Consider the following 27,450-nt stretch of genomic DNA (forward strand, 5'->3'; position numbering starts at 1 on the left):
ACAATGCAACATGATACATTTTCGACTACAATTGACAAAGGTTGAAAAGAATAATATCCAGAATTAGCTAGATGCTAAGGACACAGAGCACTGAAATACCATTGTTAGCAGCTGGAATTGGTAACAGGTTTTCTGGAGGACACGGTGGTACTGTGTGCCCAAAACCTTAAACAACAACAAGTGAATACAGTTCACCTCAGCAGCTTCTCAGAGCTCAGGATTCAGCCTAAGGAAATCACCAGACAAGTTTGCCAAGATCTTTGCACAAATGTATCTATAGTGAAGCATTTGTTGTAATAGTAAAAACACTATAGTGTCCAGTAATAGATGACTGGTTAAATGAATTTTGCCACATCCATACAACAGAATATTATTATCACCATTAAGACAGCTACAGATTCATGCAGTGAATAAAAAATATGTTTTTGATATATTTTTGAATGAAAAGTAGGTGATGAAGCATCATACCGATGTGATAACAATGGCACTTAGCCTCTGCGGTCTTCCTCTGCAAAACCTGCAACTCCAGTCTAATCATGAGAAAAAATCAGACATATTCCAACAGTGAGACATCTTCCGGTATCTCTGACCAGTACTCAAGGTCATCAACGCAAGAAGTCTGAGACACTGTCAGAACCAAGAGGAGTCTCAGGTGACATGACAAATAAATGTAATATGATATCCTGGATGGGATCCTGCAACAGAAGAAGGGCACTAGGCAAAAACTAAGGGGATATCTGAATAATCTGTGAACTTTAAAATAACGGTTATCAATATTGGCTCATTAATTATAACAAATGTATCATATTAATGTAGCATGTTAACAACATGAGGGGTGATTTGAGAACTTTGCAATTTTTCTGTAAATCTAAAATGTTCTCAAAAATATATTAATAAAAATTAATTGGTTTTAAAGATATATATTTATTATATATGCATAGGAAAAAGTGAGAAAAGATATACCTCAAGGTGTTAATTTATTTCAGTCAGATTTATTGAGGTATAATTTACATATAGTAAAATGTACTTTCTTTAGTGTATAGTTCTATTAATCTTAATATACACAGTCATGTAACTACCACCATAATCAAGGTACAGGACATTTCTATCAGCCCTAATACCCTTTGTAGCCCACCCTCCGGCAACCACTGTTCTTTTTCCCTTTGCCTTTTCCAGAATCCATATGAATGGAATCATACGGGATGAACTCTGTTGATTAAAATTGTTTTTCCCCCCAGAATGTGGGACTATGGGTAATAATTTCCTTATCCTTCTAACCTTGCTTATTTGTATTTTTAAATTTTCTATATTAGACATAACTTTTGCTATTTAGAAATACAAAAGTAAAAAGTAATTGTATAAACAAGTGAGATAATGCTACCGGAGTTGCAGAATTATCTTACTAAAGCGTTAATTCTGAGCAGCAACAGAAGTTAAGAGGTGAGCTCTAGGATTAGCTGGAGCTAGGTAAGAATCCTAGCAGCACCACTGACTAGTTGTGTGATTTCCGTAGTCTATTTAATATCTTTTACCTTTAATATCCTCATTTTAAAATAGAGTTAACACAGTACCTGTCTCATATAGTTGTTAAAAGGATTAGATGAGACTATAAATTTGTGCATAATAGGCTTAGTTACTAAAATTATTTGTATTGCTTATTTGGCTCTTCTCATTCTCAGGATGACGCTATCACTAAGAATTCTGAGCTCTGGAGAGGTGGAAGACACGGAAGGCCATTCCAGGCTAAGGAGACAGAATGTGTGAGAGCAGAGTTATGGAAGTGCCTCCAAGGACAGAGAATGGCAAGTAGGGTCCGAGGGAAAGAAGGTAGGTATCTTACAGCCAGGTCATAAAGGACCTGCTCACCCCGGCCAGGGAATTTGTTGCTTATCTTAGGCCCAAGGACAGAAGCCATTCCGTTCGGCCATGTATATTGTACTTCTGGTTATCTTACAGTAGCTTCACCCTTATGCCAGGTTAGTCTCCCTTTTCCCCACTTCCACTCCCCATGCTTCCACAGCATTCCATTCATACTATGTCCCTGCACGTGGCACTGTAATCACTTGTTTACAAGCCTGCATCTCCCGTTAGGCATGAGCTCCTGTAGACTCTGTCCCCGAGCTCACATTATAGTCCGAAGAGGTAGGAAACGCTTAAATACTTAGTGAATGAACAGCTACATTGTCTCAGGACAAAAAAGAAAACAAGAAAAACTGTGGGAGGATGCAATTCCTAGTAGATATGTTTCCACAAGGAGAAAAAGAAGAAACCAAGAACTGAATGATCAGAAGGAAAAACAGGATCAGAAGGAAAAAAGACCAAAAGTTTGGCCTGACCCTGGAGTGGGAGTGGGGACCCTCAGGGCACGTTCACTTAACAGCTGTGACTAGAAAAATCTAGGCAGCTATCATATTAACCAATTCTTATTATACTACTATATTTAGAAAGTGGCAGCTCTGTATATGTCCATATGGCACAAAATCTAAGGTACATTGTGAACTGAAAAAAGAAAGTTGCAGAACAATGTGCATATCCTACGTGTGTGGGGGAAGCACGTCTGTATAAACAGACTGACACATATATTCATATACTTATACATGCATGAGATGGAATCAATAACACAGGTTGTCTCTGGAAAGGAGAGATCCTTTTCATTATAAAACTTTCACTACCTTTTACTTTAATACTACATACATACATTCATCTCCTCAAAATTTATTTCTGAAGAAATCTATAAAGTGATATTTTAGAATACATTTCTAAGACTAACTTTTAGAAAAGGAAGCCATACACACACACGCGCGCGCACACACACACACACACACACACACACACACACACAAGGAAGAAAGGTTTGTAATGATACATGCCAAAATGTGAATGGTACACATTCTGTGGATATTTTTTATTCTCTCCTTTTCTAGTCTTTTCTGTTTCCCTTTTCTAATTTTGCTGGTTCCTCCTTTTTCCCAGAGCTCAGTCCTTAGTAGTTTTCTCTGCCTGCTTTTTTTGTTTTTCTTTTTGTGCTCTCATGGAATCTCATAGTTTTAAATACCAATAATATGCTGGACAAATTTATATTTGCAGGCAAGATCTGGGCTCCAGACTTAAATATACAATGTTTATTCAACATCTCCACTTGGATGTCTAAACATCATCTCAAACAAAAGTGAACTTCCTGCCCCGTCCCACACACTTCCAACACACAAGTCTGCCCATCTTAGTCTATGGAAAATCCTTCTTGCAGTTGCTTAAAGACTTGGGAGTCATTCCTGACTTATTTTTCACAGCTCCCACCCAATCTCTCAGTAAACCTTGTTAGTTTTACCTTCAAAATGGATCTGGGTTTTGACCCCTTCTCACCTCCTTCACAGCGGCCCCCCTGGTCCAGGCACCATCATCTCTCCCATGGATCACATCAATGCTCTCCATATTGGCCTCCCTGCTTCTCCCCTTTACTCTCTACTGTGTATCCCCAACAGCAGCATGATGTAGTGATCTATCAAAATATAGACCCGATCATGTCATTCTTCTGCTCAAAACTCTCCAGGTGCTTCCACTTCTCAAAGAGGAAAAGCCCAAACCCTTAAAATAGCCTGCAGGAGGGGCGCCTGGGTGGCTCAGTCGTTCAGCGTCTGCCTTTGGCTCAGAGCGTGATCCCAGGGTCCTGGGATCGAGCCCTGCATCGGGCTCCCTGCTTGGCAGGAAGCCTGCTCCTCCCTCTCCCACTCCCCCTGCTTGTGTTCCCTCTCTCACTGGCTGTCTCTCTCTCTGTCAAATGAATAAATAAAATATTTAAAAAAAAATAGCCTGCAGGGTCCCATGTACTCTGCCAAGCCCTCCCCACCACCCTCCACTCACACAGCCTTCTCTCTTCACCCCACCATTTCTCACCCTTTCTCTGGTTCATCCCCCTCCAGTGAGCCTGGCCTCTTTTCTGGTTTTCACACACAGGACATACTCCCATCTTACGCCATGGTGCTGGTTATTCCTCTGCTGTGACCCCAGGTATTCTCAAGATCCATTTCCTCCCTTCCTTCAAGTCTTTGCTCTTTTCTCAAGATCAATCTCCTCCCTTCCTTCAAGTCTTTGCTCTTTTCTCGAGATCAATTTCCTCCCTTCCTTCAAGTCTTTGCTTCAAGTCTTTGTGTTCCTGAAATGCCCCATCTAAAACTGCAAGCACCCACCCACAACCCTATTCCCTTTCCCAGTTCGACCTTTTCCCCTAACACTCATCCCTTTCTATTCTATAGCGATGATTTGGTTAATTCATACATAATTGGCCATGCTCACATCTGAATACAAGCTCCATGAAAATAGGGATCTTTGTCTGTATTCACTTAGCCTAGAAAATACATGGCATAGAGTAGATGCTCAATAAATACATGTTGAATAAGTTTGCATTACCCGTGCTGTAAAGAATAATTTTTAAATAAAAATCACTATAATGAATGAATGCTACAAGTGTATAGTTAATCATAATTTGAAAGCTTTCTTGAATGTGTACAAACAGTATATTTTCTGTTAAAAAACCTTTCCATTTTTGTTATCCTAGGAAAATACATTTCTGGGTTTTCCTTATTTTTTTCCTATTTATCAGGACTGCAGTAGCAAAAGACTTTTAAAACATTCACTCTGGAAAAACACTGTAAGCCACTTCATTCCAGCGATTTCCTTTTCTGCTGTAGGCAGCACAGCAAGGGCAAGATCAGCAGCATCAGGGCTAAACAACAGGGGCGCCTGTCTCCACCACTATGTTAGCCTTGTGTGCTTTCAAACAAGGGCTTTCACCTCTCTGAGCCTCCTGTTCCACATCTGGAAAATGGGAATGAAACCTCATATGGTCGTGAAGATTAAATGGGACCAGAGCTAACATTTGCTGCGTGCTTATATCACGAAGTGGGTAAAATCATCACCGTATTCACAGCTTAGGAAACAGAGGCCAAAGTGTGGAGACCTAGTTAGGTAGAAGGGTCAGAACCCTGTTCCCTAAATAGTAAGTTTAGGGCTCTTCCCCTCCACCCTCACTACCTCTTATCTCTTTGGGAAAGGGTAAAGGGTAGGCAGAGTGTCTAAAGGCAACCAATTGGGAAGTGAAGCTTGACTCTGCCTTCAGAACGTGAAAGACCACTGCCGTGAGCAGGGGGCCTTTGGCAAGTCCACTACTGCCACAATTGGGGGGCACAAGAACCACCCAGGTAATCACAAATCTAAGCAAGTTAGATAGAATTAACAATAATACAGGGCAATATCCCTCCCACCTCTCCTTCCCGATTCACGTAGATAATTATGCAAAGTCAAATTCTCCTCCTTTTTATTCCTCCTGTCAGGTCTCCGCTCCTTAACTGATTTCCACCCCAGAAATCTCTTTCTCATACTCCACATAGATGTACACTTCAATCCATTTCCACTTCTCATTAACTCTCATCTGCTTACCTCGAGAAAACCTTTCTCCCTCTTTCTGACATCCTTCATTCCACTTAAAAGCTCCAAAATAACTCCATTATGGTTGGTAAGCACCAAAGCAGTGTTCATACTGCACTGAAATTAAGAAAAGACCCACCAATTCACTTTGAACTGTTCTAGGCTCAGTGAACGATATAGTGTACTATCCTAGACAGTGACCAGATAGGTGTCGCCTTCAAAATCTTCTCAGACAAGTCCCTTACCTCTTTACTTGAAATTAATGTAGCTGTGGTGGACAGTGGTTAAGGTGGCCACAGGCTGTCTCAAATCCCAGTTCTATTTAGTAGCTGTGTGACTTCTGGCAACTATTTATCCCTTGTCCCAGTTTCCTCATCTGCGAAGTGGGATCATAATGGAATCTACCTCCTAGGATTATTATGAAGATTAAATGAGTTAATCCATATAAAGTCTTTAGAATGGCTTCTGGCACAGAGCAAGAGCAAAATAAACATGGACCATTGGTATTTCCTCATATACGAATATTCAATATTTTAAAAACATTTTCAATTTCTTGCTCTTTAAAATACTTTTATGGGATATCTGGGTGGCTCAGTCGGTTAAGTGTCTGCCGTTAGCTCAGGTCATGATCCCAGGGTCCTGGGACCGAGTCCCACATCGGTCTCCTTGCTCAGCAGGGAGCCTGCTTCTCCCTCTGCCTGCTGTTCCCCCTGCTTGTGCTCTTGCTCTCTCTGACAAATGGATGAATAAGATCTTAAATAAAATAAAATATATACTTTTATTACATTAACCTTTAGAGTGAATTTAACTACAAATAGTGTTTCAGTCATATAACCAATTAAATACACTTCCCCTAGGTAACCTGAAGATCTAATTCACAATAATGTTTCTATGGAAAGCTTATTTTGAATTCAGAAATATTTGCAAATGAAATTTTGAAGCACATTTTATCTGGAAGATAGGGAATGTTTACATTAAAAATGCAAATGTGTGGGGTGCCTGGGTGGCTCAGTCAGTTAAGCAGTCGACTCTGGATTTCATCTCAGGTCATGCTCTCAGAGTCCTGAGATGGAGACCCGAGTTGGGCTCTACACTCAGTGGTGAGTCTGCCTGAGATTCTCTCTCATTTTCTCCCTCTGCCCCCCCCCCGATCGCACACACATGCACGTGTTCTTGCGCTCTCACTCTCTCTCAAATAAATTTTTTAAAAATGCAAATGTGCATAAAACCAGGACATATGATTTAATTCACCATAAAATTCTTTACTTTTTTGAAATAGGGCTTATTCCATAAATAATTCATCTATTTCTATTGATACAGCTGGTATGCATCAGGTATCTCTGAAAGTATGAATCAGGGGTGAAGGGATCCAGGATCTCCTTGCTTATTCACAGAGGTTGGCTTTTACAACCAGACTCACAAACGCTAAAAAACACTGTGTTTGTATAAAATAACCTCTTTAGACTATACCATCTGCACTTGCCTGAGGGGGCAGTTTCCTGAAAATAAGTTACTCAGCTAAAGAACTCTGATCTGCAGGGGTCGCTGGTAGCGTACAATGAGCAGAAGGTTGGACGTACAATAAGGAAGCCGATCCTAGGAGCTACTTCCTTTCCATCTCTCCAAATAAGGAAACACGACTGTGTCCTGCAGAACTGGTGAAGTTCTGCTTATTTTGGAATTAAAAACAACAGAATATTTGTTGGTACGATTGTCAGATTTAGGAAAAAAAAATGCAGGATGACCAGTTGAAGGTGATTTTCAGATACACAAGGAATATTTAGTATCAGGATGTCCCAAATATTGCATGGAGCTTATACAAATAAAGTATTCTTTGTGTATCTGAAATTCACATTTAACTGGCCATCTTGCATTTAATCTGGTCACCCTATTTGTTGGGAGATGATTTATTTCCAGACATATTACTGCTCACTTTCTCTCTCCCGCTCTCTCTCTCTCTCTCTCTCACACACACACACACATACACGTTTTCATACTTTGAATACATGTGTTTTATAAACAAAGTACCCAAATTTGTATTTACCATCAATGTTTTGGAAACTGCTTGAATTAGGGAACTACCAGTAATTCTCACTTGTGTTGAAACTGGGGGGAAAAGGCCATAATCTCATGTAGTTATATTTTATTTCTTCTTTGGCTCTGTACATTACAGAAATAAACTACGAATTGGTTTTTTATTTTAATTAATTTATATTCTCAAAAGTTAAATGGAAGCTAGGCTCAAAACAATTTAATATGAGATAATACTGCCACCTGCAGATCAGAGGCGGGTATGACTAAGAATCCACCTAAATTTGAATTCTTGAAAGTAATCTGAGTTACAGTGACACCTGATTTAATAATAATGCCATTCTGCCACTTGCCATCATATGGGTCTGACTTTTCCTCATTTATTCATTAGTTTAATGAATATGTTCTAATCTTCTATTGTATGCCAGACACTGTGCTAGGCTTTGGTAATATAAAAATGCATAAAACCTAGTTCCTTCCTTGAGCAGCTAACAGACTAGTAGGAGACACCAGCATATTATCAGGTGTCATCCCATGTACCCCTTACCCTTTACGAGTGAAGCAAAATTGAGGGGTGCCTCCTGGCTCAGTCAGTTAGGCAACCAACTTCTGGTTTTGGCTCAGGTCATGATCTCAGGGTTGTAATATCAAGCTTGGGGCTCAGCATGGAGTCTGCTTCAGATTCTCTCCTTCTCCCTCTGCCCCTACCCCTACTCGTGCCCTCTCTCTCTCTCTCAACTAACTAAATACATACATACATAATTTTTTTTAAAAAAGAGTGAAACGAAATTTAATATAATACTTGTCTTCATGTAGTGGAAAACTCATCTCTCTCTCTCTTTCTAAGATTATAACAAAGACTATGGTTTGTAATTTTCCCCATCACCTTGGACTCTAAGCTCCTGCTTCACCTGATGTAGTGAAGTTTATAGATCACTTTACTGCTATACACATATTGCTCTTGTTCAATGTAAATTTCCCAAAGATGCAGAATACAATGCTTTTTCCTTGATTTTCATGATTAATTCACACAAAACTTTGAGCTTGAAGGGGATTTATCTTGAAGCTTGAAAGCATGGAAGACGTGTGTGTCTGTGTAGGTGTAATTACAGCAACACTAACAATTACAAATTGGACAACAGACTCATTGATCTTTTTAAAGTCCACTCCCTCCTACCACTTTGACGCTCCTTTCTCACTCTGCTCCCTTCTTTGCTGTCCTTTTTCTCAACATTTCCCAACCTCTACCCTCTACTACAGTGAACAATTCTTCCCACTTTATTATATAGAACAATATAACTTTCTCAGTTTCATATCCCCAAACTCAGCCTCCTGCCCACCTGCACATATCCAACTCTCATTGCCACATTATGACACACAATGGGACATCTGCCTAGAGTCTCATCACCCTTTTCCCTCTATATAAGATTTATTCCTCCTTGACAGGAATTATGACAACGCTTAAAAGACAGAGTGGTAGCAATTTAGGTTTTAAATAACATTTTAAAATTTCCTTGTTAGATAGAGATATAAACAAAGTGCTACAAGGGCCCCTCTATTCTTCCCTTCCTCCCTGCCTTTCTTCCCTCCCTACCTTCTACTTTCTCTTCTAGACTGTAAGCTATCCCTATAAACATTTCTTACTACTCTTGTGGCACTCTTTGGTAATACTGCTAAACTTAAATTAAAATTCAACAAAGGACAGAAAACGATGGAAGGGTTGTCATGCAGTACAGCTAATTTGCTGGTCCACAGTATACTTTGTTTTCTGGTTAAGCCTGTAACACAAGCCTTCTTCTAAAGTTGGAGTGTTCCTAGGACAAGAACTTAGAGAAAAGTTATTGGAAATATGAACTGTCCTCTTGCTGATATCTTGCTGATAACCATTCCCTAATCCTGTTAACTACTCTTGGCCATAAAAAAGGAAGTGTAAATGTAAAATCACATTAAAACATTAATTTTGGAAAATCATAAACTAAAACTATCCCAAATATTAAGTTGAAAAATAACTATTCAATTAACAATTTCCCTAAACTTTTGGATTAGTTTCTTCAATCAGATCTCCTTGGAATGAAGGCTGGTATACCAAAACACAAATTGCCCAGCTAAAAAAAGAGCATTTTCCTGGGCATTAGTGACATTATCTGTTTGGCACTGAGACTAGGCCTAGATCTTTGGACTTTGGAGTTTAAAAAGGCATTGTGGAAATCACTTTACTTGCAGAAATAAAACTAGACAACTTCATCAATTCACAACACACACATTTATCAGTATCTACCTTATGTCACATTCTATGCAATGCGCTTAAAATACAAAATCAAAACATGGTATCTGCCCTCAAGGAATTTATGGCCTAATGAAGAAGACAAATAAATCAAAGACCAAATATGTAAGAATTCTGTAAATAGCTAAGTCTTTGTAATTTTTCAGGTCAGTTGTTTACCCCTTGTTTGTTTATCCAAAGCAGCTAGAGGTAAAATACAATTATAAGAATATCTGTGTTTATTTTTGACCCCTTCACTAACGCCTAACATGTACATCTTAGAGTAGACCAGTACCCTGGCATTCTTTCAGTTTTGTGAATATGGTAAGCTCATCTATGTTTTAGGGATTTTTTTATTAGCTGTTTCCAGAGCCAAGCATGCAAAGAAGCATTGAGCCTGACGTATCCTGGCCTAGGCATTCTGGTATGGCAGGAAAAGTAGGTGGAGAAACACTTAGCGAATGAGGAATAGGCTTCCAAACTAAAACAAAACAAAACAAGACCTCTTCCCTTTAAGAACCACAGGGACAACAAGGGGATGACTCTTTTCCAGGCACTGAGGTAGAGTAGCCATTTGTTTTGGGTTGAGATACCTGCCTTTTCCTTTAGAATGTGACCTTCTCAAGGGGAAGGACAATGCATGTTTGTATGTCAAGAAATGAGGATGTAAAACACTGGCTTCCAAACCCATTCATCACCTGAGGATTTACAAAAAAATATTCCTGATTCAAATGAAAAGTGGAATAAACTGATGACATTAATGATGCTATTGGAAATTTGAACACTGACTGGATATTTAATAATATTAAGCAATTATTACTGTTTTAGGAATAACAGTGATATCATGGTTACATTTTTTTCTATCTTTTAGGGATCTATACTGAAATATTACAGATTAAATAATGTCTGGGATTTGCTTCCATATAATAGAGAAGAGGAAAAAAATGTAGGGGGAGTGATTTAACTGAAACAAGATTGGTCATGAGTCAATAGGTGGATAATGGGTACAATGCATTCATTGTACAATTCTGTCTTCTTTGATATATGTTTGAAATTTTCCATAAGAAAAATATTTTTTTAAAAGAGAGATTCCTGAGTTCCCAAGAGATTCTGGCTTATTACGTCCAGAGCCTGTGAACTGGTATGTTGGCATCCCCGTCACTACCAGGAGACTCACCAACAGCACTCCTCCTTCCCTACCTATGCTACAGAGTATGTTAGTGGTGGGGCTAGAGAGTGTTGTTGATCAAACCTCTTATCCTTTAAATATTGTCCTTCAGAAGAAGGCATCTGATCAGCATGATTTACACAAGATGTCCATTTAACAGTAAATCCAAAGGAGGCATTCTTGCAGTGTAAAGAAATTCTAGTAAATCTCAAAGAACAAAATTTCTCTCAGGGAAGAACTCTAGACTTCAGGTAAAAGAAATCACACTCCAAGCTGGTGCAGCCACTCGAAAAGAGTATGGCAGTTCCTCAAAAAGTTAAAAATAGAGGGGCGCCTGGGTGGCACAGCGGTTGAGCGGCTGCCTTCGGCTCAGGGCGTGATCCCGGCGTTACAGGATCGAGCCCCACATCAGGCTCCTCCGCTATGAGCCTGCTTCTTCCTCTCCCACTCCCCCTGCTTGTGTTCCCTCTCTCGCTGGCTGTCTCTCTCTCTGTCAAATAAATAAATAAAATCTTTAAAAAAAAAAAAAAGTTAAAAATAGAGCTACCCTATGACCCTGCAATTGCACTACTAGATATTTACCCAAAAGATACAAGCATAGTGATCTGGAGGGGCACCTGCACCCCAATGTTTATAGCAGCACTGTCCATAATAGCTAAACTATAGAAAGAGCCCAGATGTCCATCCACAGATGAATGCATAAAGAAGATGTGGTATCTATCTATCTATCTATCTATCTATCTATCTATCTATCTACCTATCTATCTATCTATAATGGAATACCACTCAGCCACCAAAAAAATGAAATCTTACCATCCACAATGACATGAAATAAGTCAACCAGAGAAAGCCAATTATCATATGATTTCACTCATATGTGGAATTTAAAAAACAAAACAGGAGTACAGGGGAAGGGAGGGAAAAATGAAACAAGACAAAATCAGAGAGGGAGACAAACCATAAGAGACTCTTAATCATAGGAAACAAACTGAGGGTTGCTGGAGGGGAGGGGTGGGAGGATGGGATAACTGGGTGATGGACATTAAGGAGGGCATGTGATGTAATGAACATTATGTGTTATATATAATTGATGAATCACTGAACTCTACCTCTGAAACTAATAACATACTATATGTTAATTAATTGAATTTAAAATAAATAAAATTAAATTTTAAAAAATAAAATTAAAATTGAAAGAAATCACACTACAAATTGTACCTCTGTCGCTCTATCTCACACATTCTGTCTCTAAATCAGTACAACTTGCTACACAGACCTCTTGCTTCCTCAAACATGCCAACCTCGTTTGTGCATACAGACCTGTGGTTTAACCATATATTTTGCCCAAGGTTGTTCTTCCTTCAGGTCATTCCATGGCTGGTTCCTGTACTTCATTCATATCTCAACCCCTAAAGTTGTTTTTTCAGAAAGGCCTTCCCTGACACTCCCTGTTTAGTACCCCACACCTTACAGTAACACCCTATGACCTTAAGCTGTTATTTCAGAGCACTTTTCACTAACTGAAATTCTCTTGTTTACTAATTTATTGTTCATCTCCTTTATCGGGGCTATAAGATCTCTCACTGTAGGGCTCTTATCCATTTGGTTCATAGAGGTCCTCTGACCTCCTATAATAGTCTCTGACCAAAATAGGGACTCAATACAGAACTTTGAAGACCTGAAATATGTACATTTGTAAGGATACCTTCTTGTGTCCCTACATTATATTAGGGGTTGCAAATGTAAATACCGCAGGGCTCAGATGAGTACTAAAGGCAGAAGGACTTAGAGAAAAATTAGAAAGCACCTGAAATGATCTAAAGGAAACAGTCGCTCAGCAGCTTGACCTATTGTTGCCAGGTTACAGTGCAGATCTAGTGTGCTCAAATCTTCCCATTATTGTTAGAATGCCAAATGAATGAGATGACATCCATTTTTTTATTCCTTCCATTTTAACTGTTAGTAACCAATTTGAAAACATTAGAATTGCATGTGAATCACTACTTTGCAAGCTCTGCTCATACAGATAAAATAATTCAGAGATTAGTTACGAGACATTGAGAAAAGATATCGAGAAGATTGTACCCTACAACATTGTTTGTAATGGTGAAAAACAGGAAACAACCTAAATTTATCCATCACTAGAGGAATTCCCAAATAATGTGTGGGAAATTTATTTGACAGAATACTCTACAGTCAAAATAAATGAAGTCTAGCCATATGTATCAACGTGGATAGATCTCAAAAACAGAGTTGAATGAAAAAGCCAAGTTGTAGATCAATACACGAAATATAATAGCATTCGTGTAAAACTTCAAAAGCCTAGTCATTCTATATATTGCTTATAAACACATAGTAATAGTGAAAGCATACAAACCTAGATTAGCAAGCTGCTTATCAAATTCAAGACCACGGTTGCCTCTCAGAAGGGAAGCAGAGTGGTACTAGGAATAGGGGCGCCCACTTAATCTGTAATGTTCTATTTCTTTCATTTAAAAATATAAAATGACAAAATGTAACATCATACCATTCTGGATGGTGGATACATGAATGTTCACTCTGTCTTTCTTTTTAAAACATTTCCAGATTTTAAAAAATGGAGGTAGTGGTGGTGGCAAAACCTTCCAAACTAGAATACTTGGCTTCTCCTTTACTCTGCCTCTCTAGCATTGATATATTGATATCAATCTCTAGATACAGTTTCCTCATTAACAAATTCAGGAGAAATATGTGGTACTATCCGGAGTCTCTACAAGATCTATAAACCTGAAACCATCCAGAGTCTCTAAAGATCTACAAACCTAAAACCTCCCCAACTCTAACACCACACGGTAAATGATTTCCAGACTAGGGAATGAAACACGGATCTCTCCCCTCATTTAGGATAGTTCATCTCTCACAATCCACAATTCCTTCTCCAGAAGAAATATGTATAATGGAACAACTGTCTTGGTGACAGAGAGACGTGGATTTATTAGCCTTTCCGAGTGTCAGAGTCCTCACCTCTAAAATGGGGATTATAACACCTACCTCCTAGAACTGTAGTGAGGGTGAGAGATAACGTATGTCTAGGGACCGAACAGAATAGCTCTTATCATTAATGAAATCTCATTTAGGGGATTGGGGTCCCTAGACAGAATCGCGGTTCTTCACGCTGCCTTCCGAGAGAAAGTTGGTTTACCTTGAGAAGTCCCGGCGAGGTAGTTGATTCAGTTGCTATGGCGACACTCCGGTTCCGCCTCCAGGCTTGCTCGAATAGCATGCTGGGAATTGTAGTGCGTGGCGACTGACACTCACCCAGGGGGCGGGGCAGCTTCCGGAAAGGGCACCGAATTTCTCGTTCTGCCTCTACCGCCGTCCCTTAACCCTCTGTGTTTCTGGGCCACAGAACCCAAAGTAAAAGCCCAACTATGAGTCTCCCTTTCCACGTCCGCCTAAAGTACAGTTGAGGGCAAGACAGTGGAAGCAATGCGGTGCCAAGGGCGGAGACGGGAGCCGCACTGCTGGGGCAGGAAGAGGAGAGGCTCCTGCCGGGGGCGCGGAGGCTCCGCCTCCTTACATCACTTCCGTAAACAAAAGGAGCTGTGGAGGCGCTGGGTCCGGGATGTGACCCCGGCTCAAGCTGCAGCAGGAGCGTCGGCGGCTGCAGCTGCGGCGGTGGCTTCGGAGCCTCCGGAGCCTTTGCAGGTTGAGGAAGAGGACCCCGAGCCTCTCCTTCCTCAGGTATGAAGTGGAAGCAAAAGCGCTCCCGCAGTGTCCCTGTTAGGCCCCTTCCACCCCACTCACTCTGGCCACGGCTCAATTCGGAGAGCTGAAGGGTCACCGTATCGGCTGATTGGAGAAGGGGAATGAGGTGAAGTCAAGAGGGACTCCTAGTGGTCCTGTTTGAAGACTGTGGGTTCCTGGCAATCAAAACAAGTGTGTGAGTAACTGTGAGCAGTCTGCGAAGGCCTTCTCTAAAACGCTCCTTGCTACGTGGTTTACAGGAAAGATTTCGGTTCTCTTGTGGCAGAGATTTGCCTTCCAGAAACGGATGAATTTCGAGCCCTGGCCCGTCAGTACATCATAGTTTAAACCACTATTGGTTTATTTGCATTGCTTTACTAACTAGGGTTTTTTTTTTTTTTCTTGTATCACCAAATGCGAATCAGCATCATTAAATTCGAAGGCTAGTGTGTTTATGTGTATCACAAATTTATACAGATCCGTGCCTCTTTGGAGAACTGATATCCCATTGTCTCTATTCAGTTGCTTATTAAAATTCCATTTAATTTGTGTTGTATGCTGAAACAATGCCCAAATGTCTCTTCTGTTACTAAAAATGCTTCTTAAAGGAAAAATTGTTAGCCGAGATTTGAATGAATTTACACTTGGTATCTGGGATTAAAGACCGGTCATTAGAGCCTTTCCTTTAAAACCTTTGCTTCGTTGGAAGGATCATAGCTCCGGGCATGATTGTCTAGAGTCAGCCAGAGCCAACTGAACTGAAATGGTTTAAATTCCAGTGCTAGTGGCACCAAATTTAGAGAGCGACAAAAAATCTATTTTCATTAAAATTCTCACTTATGTTAGGAGTGTAATCAGTGGATTTGAATCTTTTGGAATGGTCATAGCATGGTTGGATTCAACACAGTGTACACAAAAAGGGCTAACACTGATAAGGTGCTTTACAGTCTGATGAGGTAAATTGCCATGTAAATTTCTCATCTCATGATACCCGAAACAATATAATTAAGAATTTAATAGTGTGCATAAGTAAAAAGAAAATATAGAAGGATATTTTTAGATAGATGGCTGTTAGGAAAACAATAAAGCTGATTAATACATGCAGTAAGGGGAAAATATTGGACCTGTGTTCTCTATGGAAGGGCCAGCTGGAACTTCACAGTGTAACTTTTTGATACCAGCAAACCTAAACATATAATACAGGTTCATATATCCTTGGAAATAGATAGGGAAAGTATATTCAAATTGGTCATGGAAAGTTTAATTTTACAGAACTTCAGTTGCTCAAGGAACTAGAATCAGCATTATCCCTAGGCAGAAACTGAGTTTCTGCTTAGCGGTTGAAATAAGGTTTCTAGTTATTAGTTAAAATGCATATACCCCTTTCAGTTATACATCTGTTTGAATCTAGTTGGTTCTTCTAAGAATAAATTTAAGCAGGGAGTTCTAAAGACCACCCAGAGCTTGAGTCAGGCTGAGGATACCACATGACTATTTTGTTTATTTTTTATGTATTGTTCCCCCTCTATAATGTAGGCTTTTTGAGGACAGGAACTTTGTCAGGTTCAGTACCCTCTTCCCAATATCCAGAATAGTACCTGGCAGGTGTAATACAGTAAATATTTGTGGGATGAGTGAATAAGGAAAATGGTGAAAAAAATTTTCTGTCTAACAGGCAATTTTGCTTAGGGCTTCTGTATATATAGCAAAGTAGGTTAAACTAAGGGCTCCTTATTCTAATTTTAATGACTTCTGAAATTCTTGATATATTGATATCAGCCTGTGAAGTGGGTCTTTAAACCCCTTTCAGTTTTGCATATTCTAGCATGTATGTATAATTTTGCTGTATTTCCTTAGGTCATAAGAAGCTGGCCTTGGTGCAATAAGGAACTCAGAATAATGGAGGAGCGGAAAGTGAAGAGGAGGAGTCCTAAGTCTTTTAGTGCCCACTCTACTCAGGTTGTTAATGCCAAAAAAAATGCCATTCCAGTTAGTAAAAGCACAGGGTTTTCAAATCCTGCATCACAGTCAACTTCACAGCGACCAAAGTTAAAAAGGTGAATTCTTTTTCTTTCATATTACCACAGCAACATGCTATCAAAGTAAATACTAAATCCAGTAATTCTTATAACATTTCTTTTCTCTTGGCTTAACTTTTAGAACTATTGAGGCACGTATTATGTGTGATTTAGAAAAAAATTATGAAGGTTACGATGTGTAGGGATTAGAACATGCAGAATGAATGATTGGTTTGAAGGCCCTTACTTTGTCTCCTATTAAAATAGACAGAGTGGGAAAACTTATAGACAAAGTTGATGCACTAGCCAGAAAAGGGAACAAAATATACAGGTTTTGTTTTGTTTTGTTTTTTAACTAAGGTAAGTGTGCTTTGGTAATTTTATTTTTTTTAAGGGTGGCATCATTTTTGTCATAGAAATGATTTGTATTTATTGTAAAAATTCAAACACAGGAAAAGTTCAGAGAAGAAGTTTAAAACACTAAAATCCTACCACCTAGAAGTACTCATTATTAATATTTGGTGAACATCATTTGTCTTGAGGTTCTAAAGGATACAGGAGCAACAAGTTTAAATGTGATATCTAATACTGCTGCATGTATGTGAGTATTCTGTGGTAATAGATATTTGGAAAACAAGATAATATATGTATCTTATATATATAATATATATGTATAAGTCTATCTTTTTAAAGATAATCACATACAATTAATATTTTTACTGCATCATCTTTTCAGAGTGATGAAAGAAAAGACCAGACCTCAGGGTGGAGAAGGAAAAGGTGCACAACCGGCTCCCATTCAGCACTCTTTCCTCACCGATGTCTCAGACGTTCAGGAGATGGAGAGAGGGCTTCTCAGCCTTTTGAATGATTTCCACTCGGGAAAACTTCAAGCATTCGGCAAGCCATAGATACTTCCCCTTTGTTTTTCTTTTCAAGATGTTTGCATCCTATTTTCTGCATTTGTTTTGCCATTCCTTTTAGAAGTATCATTTTCTTTTATTTAAAAAATAAAAAGGAGTCCAGAGGCATAAAATGCAATCACTCTAAATTTCATTTGTCGTGGATTATAATCTAAAATGTCAGGAAAAAGGGTTATTTTTTTATCTATTTTTTGAGAGAGAGAGAGAGAGAGGTGGGAGGAGCAGAGGGAGAGGGAGAGAGAGAATCTTAAGCAGCCTCCATGCCCAGAGCCTCACACACGGCTCCATCTGACAACCCTGAGATCAGGACCTGAGCCAAAATCAAGAGTCAGACGTTTAACCAACTGAGACACTCAGGCTCTAGGAAAAAGTTTTTTTTTAAGAAGGGAGGATTGGTTGAAATATTAAAGTAGAATTGCTATTATGGAATAACTATCCTGAGAGTAACAAATAAAAGGAATATTCTTCATCAGTTAAATATTTTAGGCTTAATGTTTTAGTTTGGGAAAGTCTCAAGATCATTTTTCTTTAGTCTTTTAAGCCTAAACTTCATTCTTGCCCACCATTCCTCACTTTTGAATTTAAAAGAATCTGATTTTCTTGTTCTTTCATGAAGACAGATAAAGTTAACTGATTGTTCCATTTAAAACTCTGAGTGGTATCTTTGTATATGAGTTCACAAAGTATGTAGTCAGAGTTTTTGTATTCAGCTTGCAACTTACCTTACAAGTCTTGTCTGATAAAATTATGTCCCTGTATTTTTTATAAAGCAATTTGAAAATTATTGAATGCACACATACAGAATCTGCATTTGATGCATAAATGTCATCAACATACATGCTGGTTTTTTGAAGCCACTACCACCAATAAAAGGGTAAATAACTAAATAGAAAACTGGGTAGAGGTCCTGAAAAGAGCAGTTCAGCTGCTTAACAAACACAACACAGTAGTAATAAAAGAAATACCACCTCATACCAACAGACAGGCAAAATTAAAAGACTGGTAATACCTATTGCTGGTGGAATTCAGAGAAAAGAGTTCTTTCATGAGTTGCTGATGAAACTAGAAAAGTCGATGTTTGAAAGTTTTTTTTCTTTAATTTTTCTCATTACTCCTGCCTGGGAATCAGTGAGCCTTTCATATCTACCAACTCATTCTCATCTGAAGGAACATTTTTCCTGTTGTTAATTGATTTCTCCTCCATCTGTTCCTTTTTATCCTTTTAGAGCTTCTATTGTTCTCATGTTAGATCACCTGGATCCTTTATGATTTCTGCTTCTTTATATTTTTACTCTATATTGTCCCTCACCTTTTCTCTCTATCTGTATATGTTATATATAAACACATTTATATGTCTGCCAGTATATACACACACACACACACACACACACACACACACACACACACACACACCTCTCTCGGGATATTTCTTCCACTTGACCTTCCAGGTTACTACTAATTGTTGAATAACATCATTAAAATAAAGGAAATATGAGCTATTTTCATTAAGGAAAAGGGTGACTTTTAAGAAGCTGTAACTCGGAGCGCCTGGGTGGCTGGGGCGCCTGGGTGGCACAGTGGTTAAGCGTCTGCCTTCGGCTCAGGGCGTGGTCCCGGAGTTCTAGGATCGAGCCCCACGTCAGGCTCTTCCTCTATGAGCCTGCTTCTTCCTCTCCCACTCCCCCTGCTTGTGTTCCCTCTCTCTCTGGCTGTCTCTCTCTCTGTTGAATAAATAAATAAAATCTTTAAAAAAAAAAAAAAAGAAGCTGTAACTAGCTTCAAAATTATCAGTAGTCCACATAATTTAATATTGTTGATTTACGAAGATGATACAAAGCTAACTGGAAGAAAATTACAGTGGAATTTACATAAATTCCTATTGATTCAAGATATGTACTTCAACTTTAGCTGAGCTATAGTATACCTCTGAGAAAAACCAAGATTTTTTAGAAAAAAATTTTAGTATCAAGAAGTTGTAGAGGCTAGGAGCACCTGGCTGGCTCAGTCGGTGGAGCGTGCAATTCTCAGTCTCAGGGTTGTGGGTTCAAGCCCCAGGCTGGGTGTAGAGATTACTTAAAAAAATAAAATCTTCTTTAAAAAAAAAAAGAGGTTGTAGAGGCTATACTTAACTGTATTAAAGTATGTAATATGTCATGTACTGTATATATATTAGCTGCCGTGAGCAGATAATGCTACCTCAGAGAACTCTAGTCAATAAATAACGAAAGACCTGTCCTTTAGCGATTAAGCTGTCTTGCACTAATGAGTATACAACTGAAAATATTACATTGTGTTTCTCATGCTTCATAACATTCTTCATGCTTCATAAATATTTTCATTTGTATTTCTTAGCGGAGGCATACATAATTGGTGGCAAAATGAATCATGATTGAAATTCTTATAGGACTCTCAAATTCACTCGTTATTATAAAATGTTAGGTCACTCAGTTCAAATGCAAGTTGTCCAATTGAACATGATTAGATGATGCTATTGCTTCTAGAAATGATATTACTATTGAAAAAAAGAATTTTCTTTACCTAAGGGATGATTTTGGGGTTTTGTTGCTTTGTTTTTCTTTAATTTTTAAAAGATTTTATTTTCAAGCAATGTCCACCCCCCAGCGTGGGGCTTGTACTCATAACCCTGAGACCAAGAGTCGCAGCTGCACTGACGGAGACAGCCGGTGCCCCGATGATTTTGTGTTTTACAGAAAATCTTTCCTCTCTGATTTTCTTAGTGCCCACAGTCATTTCTAAGATTATCATTGTTTTCCTGTGAAAACAGGATTTGATTTGCGATTATATACAGAAAATATACAGTCATTAACAACGTAATTTACCACAGAAAGAAAGCTAATTTCTTGTGAGCACCTTGAGTTTAAAAGTTTTTCCTCAAGGCAGTTAGTTTGAACTGCCCTAATCTTTATTAATGTTCTGGGATGTTCCCCCAGGAAATGAATGTTCCATTGAACAGATGGAACATGTTCGGGGAATGCAGGAGAAATTAGCTCGCTTGAATTTGGAGCTCTACGGGGAGTTAGAGGAACTTCCTGAGGATAAGAGAAAAACCGCCAGTGACTCCAATCTGGACAGGCTTCTGTCTGACGTGAGTATAATTCTTCTTCTTTATTGTTTCTTTCAGTAAAAATTTTTTACTGAAAGAAAGTTGATCGTTTTAATCATTTTAAAGTATACCATTTAGTGGTTTTTGGTACATTCACAGTGTTTTGCAGACATTGCCACTGTCTAATTCCAGAACACGTTCATCACCCCCAAAAGAAACCCTATACCTCTCAATTCTCCCTTCTCCTCATCCCTTAGCAGCCACTAATGTACTCTCTATCTGTATGGATTTGCCAATTCTGGATATTTCATATGAAGACAGCCACACAATATGTGATGACTTCTTATGACTGGGTTCTTTCACTTAGTGTAATATTTTCAAGTTTCACACATATTGTATTCTACTCTTTTTTTAAAAAAAGAAATACATTTCAAAGAAGTTGTATTTACATCTAAGCATATATTCTTTTTTTTTTTTTAAGATTTTATTTATTCGACAGAGATAGAGACAGCCAGCGAGAGAGGGAACACAAGCAGGGGGAGTGGGAGAGGAAGAAGCAGGCTCATAGCAGAGGAGCCTGATGTGGGGCTCGATCCTAGAACGCCGGGATCACGCCCTGAGCCGAAGGCAGACGCTTAAGCGCTGTGCCACCCAGGTGCCCCTAAGCATATATTCTGAGAATGCTGGCAAATCTAAAAGTGAAAGATTCACTTCTGTACATATATGATGAGATCTTAATATATAGAAGATCATGACATGATTAATACATTTTGTGTTATTCACTCAGTTCTGTATTTATTTCTAAATACAGAACTGTATTTGGTGTTGAAGGTAATTTCGCACATTGCTATGTGTATCTGCTTGCTGAAGCTGCCATAACAAAGCGCCGTAAACTGGCTACCCCTGACGTGTATTTTTCACGGTTCTGGAGCCCCAAAGATGGAGATCAAGGTGTCAGCAGGGTTGGTTTCTTCTGAGGACCCTCTCCTTGGCTTGTAGATGGCCATCTTCATCTTTACATGGCATTCACCTTTTATGAGTGGGTGCCTATGTCCAAATTTCCTTTTCTTGTAAAGACACCAGTCATACTGGATTAGGGCCCACCCTGATGCTCTCATTTTAACTTACTACATCTTTGTAAGAGCCTGTCTCCAAATACACTCACATTCTGAGGTGTTGGGAGTTAGGACCAAAATGTATGAGTTTTGGGAGGGCATAATCCCATCTATAACACTACATATGATTCTTATACTGAAAGGTGTTAATGAACTTTGCCTCTTTAAAACCTTTTTTTTGGAATAAAAATAAAGAAAAATTGGTATTTTAGTTTCAGAATAGTTTCCATACTCACTAATGACAAAAAGGTTTAATTTCTGTTGTTTCTCTTTATCCTTTGTATAAGTAAATGTGCGAGAAGTGATATGCCCGTACTTTGAAAGTTTTAAGCCTATGTATTTTATTTCACATCTACTGTGTTCAGCCTTACAAGTATTTCCTTTTAGTAGTGCCTCTTAACAAATACATACAAGCTTGTTTCTCAGTACATTTAGGAAAGTGACTGTGGTATGGTGAGAACACTGAATTTGAAACCAGAAAGCCTTTGTTTAGTCTGGGGTTTGCATTTTGGTTATATCTGTGTAACTTTGTCAATTTAGCTAACATTTCTATAACTTTGATTTTTTCCTCTGTAAAATAGGTGTGATTAATTCTGCCTCATCCTGAAAACTGAATGATATGTGAAATCTTTTTGTAATCCACAAAGGTTTTAAAGATTTTGATCATTAAAATGGCAATTTTTTAACACTAATAGAGATGATTATAATTATTCATGGTTTTAAGAATCCTTATAAAATTCTGGTTTTTATTACCTGGTTTCATTCTCTTCTAATATTTGTGTTTAATAAATGCTAAAGGTACTTTCCAATCATTTTGCATAAATGAATTTCCCAGCCTGGAAACTTTTAGAAAGTTTTTTCAGTATTTTACTTTTTCATTTAAAGAAAGCTTAAATGAAAAATAGTTTATTTTAAAGTGTGTAAACAATTATCTACTTAAGATACTTTTCTTATAAAAATTAAAATTAAATTTGTTTCTTTGTGTTACAGTTAGAAGAACTGAATTCTTCCATGTATCCTTTTGCCTAATATCAGCAGTGAAAAGTTTACAAATTATAACTCTGGTGAATAGCTCAATCAAGTGAACAAGGACACCTACTGTTATTTACTGGGGCCATTTCTCTTCCCCTTTGGTTTCCAAATGGAATTTTTAGTTGTTTTTGTATGCTGCCATTTTGTTTGTTTCTGGTATGTTCTGCTTTCTTTTGTATTGTTTTTGGATTTTTAAAACAAATTTTTAAAAAATTCATCAGGAGAATTAAGGATTAGGCTATTGCCATAGAAATTATTTTGAATCTTGGATTTTTAAGCTAAATAGCAGTTGGATATGCAGACATAAAATGCCATACTTAATTTACTATCATCGCATAGAACACTTTAGATGCATATAAAAAGTGTATTATAGGATTAGCTTAAAGGAAATCACCAAGGCACATGTAAAATATTCAGGTTTTGACATTTCAGTTTGGAGCAATTATTTCAGGAACTTTTCAAAACGTGTTTTGGGACATAGTCCTAGGTACAACGTTAGGTACGTAAGAACAATAGGAAATGATCCTACCTATAAAATAATTTGAGAGTTTAGTCCCTTTGGACTAAATAATGAGATACTAAAAAGGATACTGGCTGTAGAGTCAAGAGATTTGATTTTTGAAATTTGGCTTTGATAATTAACATTGGGTAAATTGTTTAACATCTCAGAGTGTTTTCTGTAATATGGGGTAGTTGCTACGTGTAATGATGTGTATATGAAATTTTCCAAACTGTAGAATATATATATAAATTACTATTATTGTTAGTAACATATATGGTTATTAATTGCTAAATTATGCAGTAACAACAGTGAAGAAATAGAGAGGTATATACAAATCTAGTAATAACAATTGTTTATCTTATTTAAGTACAAATAGCTTTACATGCATTTTCTTATTTGGTCCAACCCTTATAAGTAGGTGGTATTATACTTATCATTTTACAGATGAAAAAAGTAAGGTTTTAAGAAGCCACATAAATTGTGGGAGACATTAATGTAAAGTATCATTGCCAAGAAGGACTTAAATTTGAGGATTAGATATGAGTTAATTACAAGGCTTCTCTTAGTAGTAGTTCCTAGTTCTTTTTTCTTTTTCTTATATTCATTCTGAGCTTTATATTCTGTGCTTTATATTCTTTCTATGCATATGACACATCAGTATCTCCTATCCTCTGAGTTTTTATAAACATTTAGATGTATTTATCTTACCACTTTGCTTGATTCAGTCACCATGGTTGAATAAGGCAACATGATAGAATACAAGAGCATGGCTTTGGATTGCTTGGTTTCAAATCTTGGTAAGCAGGTGTGTAACTTTGAGCAAAGTTTGGCAACCCTAGTTTCCTCATTTGTAATAATTGCTCTCTCTGTATTCAGACTTTCCCTCCTAATTTCCCTCTCTGTCATCAGTTGCCTCTGTTATTTCAGTCTCCAAGATTACTTAAATTCCTTCTATGACTCTACCAGACATGGCTACTCAATCATGGCACTATCTGCCATTGAGCCTGGATGTGGGCAGGAAATGATTTGCCATTTTGTAATTACAGTTCGTTGTCAGGTATCATCAGCTCTGCCTTTTAGTCTTCCTTCATTCCCTACCCTCATCACTTTATTCCATAAGCTTTCGGATTTCTTCCGTTCCACCCCTAGAGCTGCACTGTCTAATATGGCAGCCACTAGCTGTGTAGCTACTGAGCACGTGAAATGCAGCTAATATGAATTGAAATGTGCTAGAACTATAATTTGTACACCTGATTTCAAAGATTTAGTATGAAAAAATAAAATATCTCAATATTTTTATAATGATTGTATGTTGAAATGATAGTTTTTTTATATATTAGTATAAATTAAATATATTTTAACAATTGTATCTGTGGCTTGCATTATATTTCTTTTGGACAGTGCTGCTGTAGACTTTAGACAATACCCCTAAATTATTCTTCCTAAAAACATCATTGTCATCTTGCCATTCCTATTTCAGACCAAGTTTTTTTACCATGTCAGACTTTCTAAAGGCTCTCAGTAGTGTGATCACAATCTACGTATCCTCTTCTATTTTTCATTATTTTTCATTGCCACAGAGCTGGGTCTCCGGATGTTTAAGAACATGATGTTCACGCTCACTTTAATGCCTTTGTTCAGGTTGTACTTCCTCGAATTGCTCTAGGAGTTGCTCTCCCCTTTCCCTTATCAAATAACACCAAAGCTGACCACTTCCATAAAGCATTTTATTTGTACCTTGAACTAGCATTCTGCCTATTTCATTATCTGTTGATTTTCATTATGTTAAATCTCAGCTTTCTAACTGGACGAGACTGTCTGATGGCAATACTCATGTCTGTATATTTTAGCACCCTCTGCTATATGTGTATCACTAGCATTTAGTTGTTCTGTGTATCCAGAGCATTGTTTGAATTGGGTCTTGAAAAAATGGGTAGCAGGTGGATCATACAGAAAGATGAAAGAGGAAAATGAAAGGCAATGATGATAAGAAGGAAAGGGAATAATACCTGCAGGAATTCCATCCTGTTTCCAATCTTCTTAAAGAGTAATTCAGAGAGGGACGTCTGGTTTGGCTCAGTTGGTTGAGCGTCTGCCTTTGGCTCAGGTCATTATCCCAGGGTCCTGGGATCAAGCCCCACATTGGGCTCCTTGCTCAACAGGGAGCCTGCTTCTCCCTCTGCCTCTGCCCACTGCTTGTGCTCTCTCTCTCTCTCTCTCTGGCAAATAAATAAATAAAATCTTAAAAAAAAAAAAAAGAATAATTCAGAGGATTCTAGGAAAAGTTTTAGACCTATGATGATTTTACTTTTGACTTTTACAAAGAAATTGTTTTCCCAAGGATGATAAAGTGGGGTTGTCCTCTCAAATGATTTTTTTTTTTAATCTGGTAAGTTTTCATATTTGCCTCCCATCAGTTCCTTACCATAAAAATGATTTTTGCCACGTTAAAATAACTCTGTGCTCTACTAGAACCTGGAACATAATCTTAATTTAGTGACTATTTTTTTTTTAAGTCTTCAGATTCTGGTTATAGTATAATTACTTCACTATATTTAAAAATTGTCTTGGGGCGCCTGGGTGGCACAGCGGTTAAGCGTCTGCCTTTGGCTCAGGGCGTGATCCCAGCGTTCTGGGATCGAGCCCCACATCAGGCTCCTCTGCTATGAGCCTGCTTCTTCCTCTCCCACTCCTCCTGCTTGTGTTCCCTCTCTCGCTGGCTGTCTCTGTTGAATAAATAAATAAAATCTTTAAAAAAAAATTGTCTTATCACATCCAGGGTTCTCAGCGAAACCTTCCCTTTAAACATACTTCCTTTATTTTAATACCTCTCTCTCTTAGCTTCTGAGTGTAATTTCCTATAATTTAAAAGAAGTACTCATTACAGAATGAAAATCTTCTTAACCGGTGAACTCAGACAAAAACTACATTTGGCAGATGCACAAGATGTTCCAAATACTTCTACCAGCTAACATGACATGCAGTCGCTTTCTTGTGGCTTGAAGACAAGCAGCGTTCTTTACTTTTCCAGCTGAATCCAGTAGCAGAATCATCTTCCACAATAAGGAATAAAGTAATTAAAGTGCCAGTGCAATGATTGTTTTCACTCCTGCTTTTAGTGAACTTGACTTGCCCTTGTTCGCCGTAACTGGAGCCTAGGCCTTGTTGAAGGCTCAATCAGGAAATGTGATGCGGAGGTGGTGCTGCTGTGCTTTCTACTGTTGCCTTACGGGGGTTATACTTGAAATGCGTTGTGCAGAATGTTATTAATAGGGCTGAAGGTTTATCCTTCCTGAGCTCACCACACTTACTCCCATGTTGAGAAGTTGGTGATGCACAGGCTTTTTGTGGCAGCCCCGCTTCAGTTTACGTTAGACAATCAGTTCACACACTGGTGTGTTTTCCAGTGGCCAGTGCCAACAAAATGGTAAATGAATATCTGTGAAATTTGCTATTTTTAATAAAGTGATTGTTTTAAATTAGTCTTTATTGTTTTATTTTGAAGAAACCTGTCGTCTTCAATTTGGGAATATAAGGGTTCAATCCTCAAAAGTACACTGTGTTTATAAAATTTTAGGTTATGTAATTTTCTTCCAGATTTTGTACCACGTGCACATTTCAGTATTGCTGTCAGTCATGAAAAGAGCATGGGCTTGAAAGACCTTGATTTGAATCCCCATTCGGCCCCTTAGCTTTCTATTAGTGCACATTTACCTAGTTTCTTTGGGTTTGACTTTCGTTTTTCATCTAGAAACTGAGATTAATCACCAACTCATAGTGGTTATGAGGAGAAAGTAAAAAAGTGTGTATAAGTTGCTTATCACATCAGCTAACACCAATAATGATCAGCTAACATTAGTTTAGTTGCCCATTTCATACCCAGCTTTTTTGAGATAATTATACCATAAAATACACCTTTTAAAGTATACAGCTCAGTGGTTTTTACTGGATTCACAGCTGTGCACCCGTCACCATAATCTAATTGTAAACATTTTCATCACTTCCATCTTTCCAAAAAGAAACTCATTGGCAGTCATTCCACATTTCCCAAACACCCCAGCCATTGGCAACCAGTAATCTGGCTATAGATTTGCCCGTTCTGGACATTTTGTATAAATGGAATCATACTTGGTCTTTTATGACTGGCTTCTTTTACTTAACGTAATATTTTCAGGGCTTCAGAG

At 38.1% G+C, this 27,450-nt stretch overlaps 2 protein-coding genes across 4 annotated transcripts in view; one reads left to right on the top strand and one right to left on the bottom strand.

Annotated features, from left to right (window-relative positions):
- The window catches only part of NHSL1 (NHS like 1), a 290,075-nt gene extending 275,778 nt beyond the window's left edge, over positions 1-14,297 (bottom strand). For both annotated transcript variants that reach the window (XM_087865526.1, XM_087865523.1), the window contains exon 1: positions 14,068-14,297. The gene's annotated coding sequence lies outside the window, so the exon portion shown is untranslated. The remainder of the gene's footprint in view (positions 1-14,067) is intronic.
- Positions 14,298-14,339: 42 nt separating this feature from the next.
- On the top strand, positions 14,340-26,748 carry CCDC28A (coiled-coil domain containing 28A). 2 transcript variants are annotated; one of them, XM_087865527.1, is made up of 6 exons: positions 14,340-14,609; positions 16,470-16,669; positions 17,367-17,530; positions 20,505-20,659; positions 22,723-22,745; positions 26,139-26,748. In XM_087865527.1, exons 1-6 carry the CDS (start codon positions 14,355-14,357, stop codon positions 26,236-26,238), a joined length of 897 nt encoding a protein of 298 aa, XP_087721653.1. In that variant the 5' UTR covers positions 14,340-14,354; the 3' UTR covers positions 26,239-26,748. The 2 variants fall into 2 exon arrangements, with proteins under 2 accessions (XP_087721653.1, XP_045670678.2); XM_045814722.2 differs by having other exon boundaries at positions 26,184-26,748.
- Positions 26,749-27,450: the final 702 nt, after the last annotated feature.

The sequence above is a fragment of the Ursus americanus genome, chromosome 11, assembly GCF_024610735.1.
Source record: "Ursus americanus isolate L20-20 chromosome 11, mUrsAme1.1.p, whole genome shotgun sequence".
Taxonomy (NCBI): Eukaryota; Metazoa; Chordata; class Mammalia; order Carnivora; family Ursidae; genus Ursus; species Ursus americanus.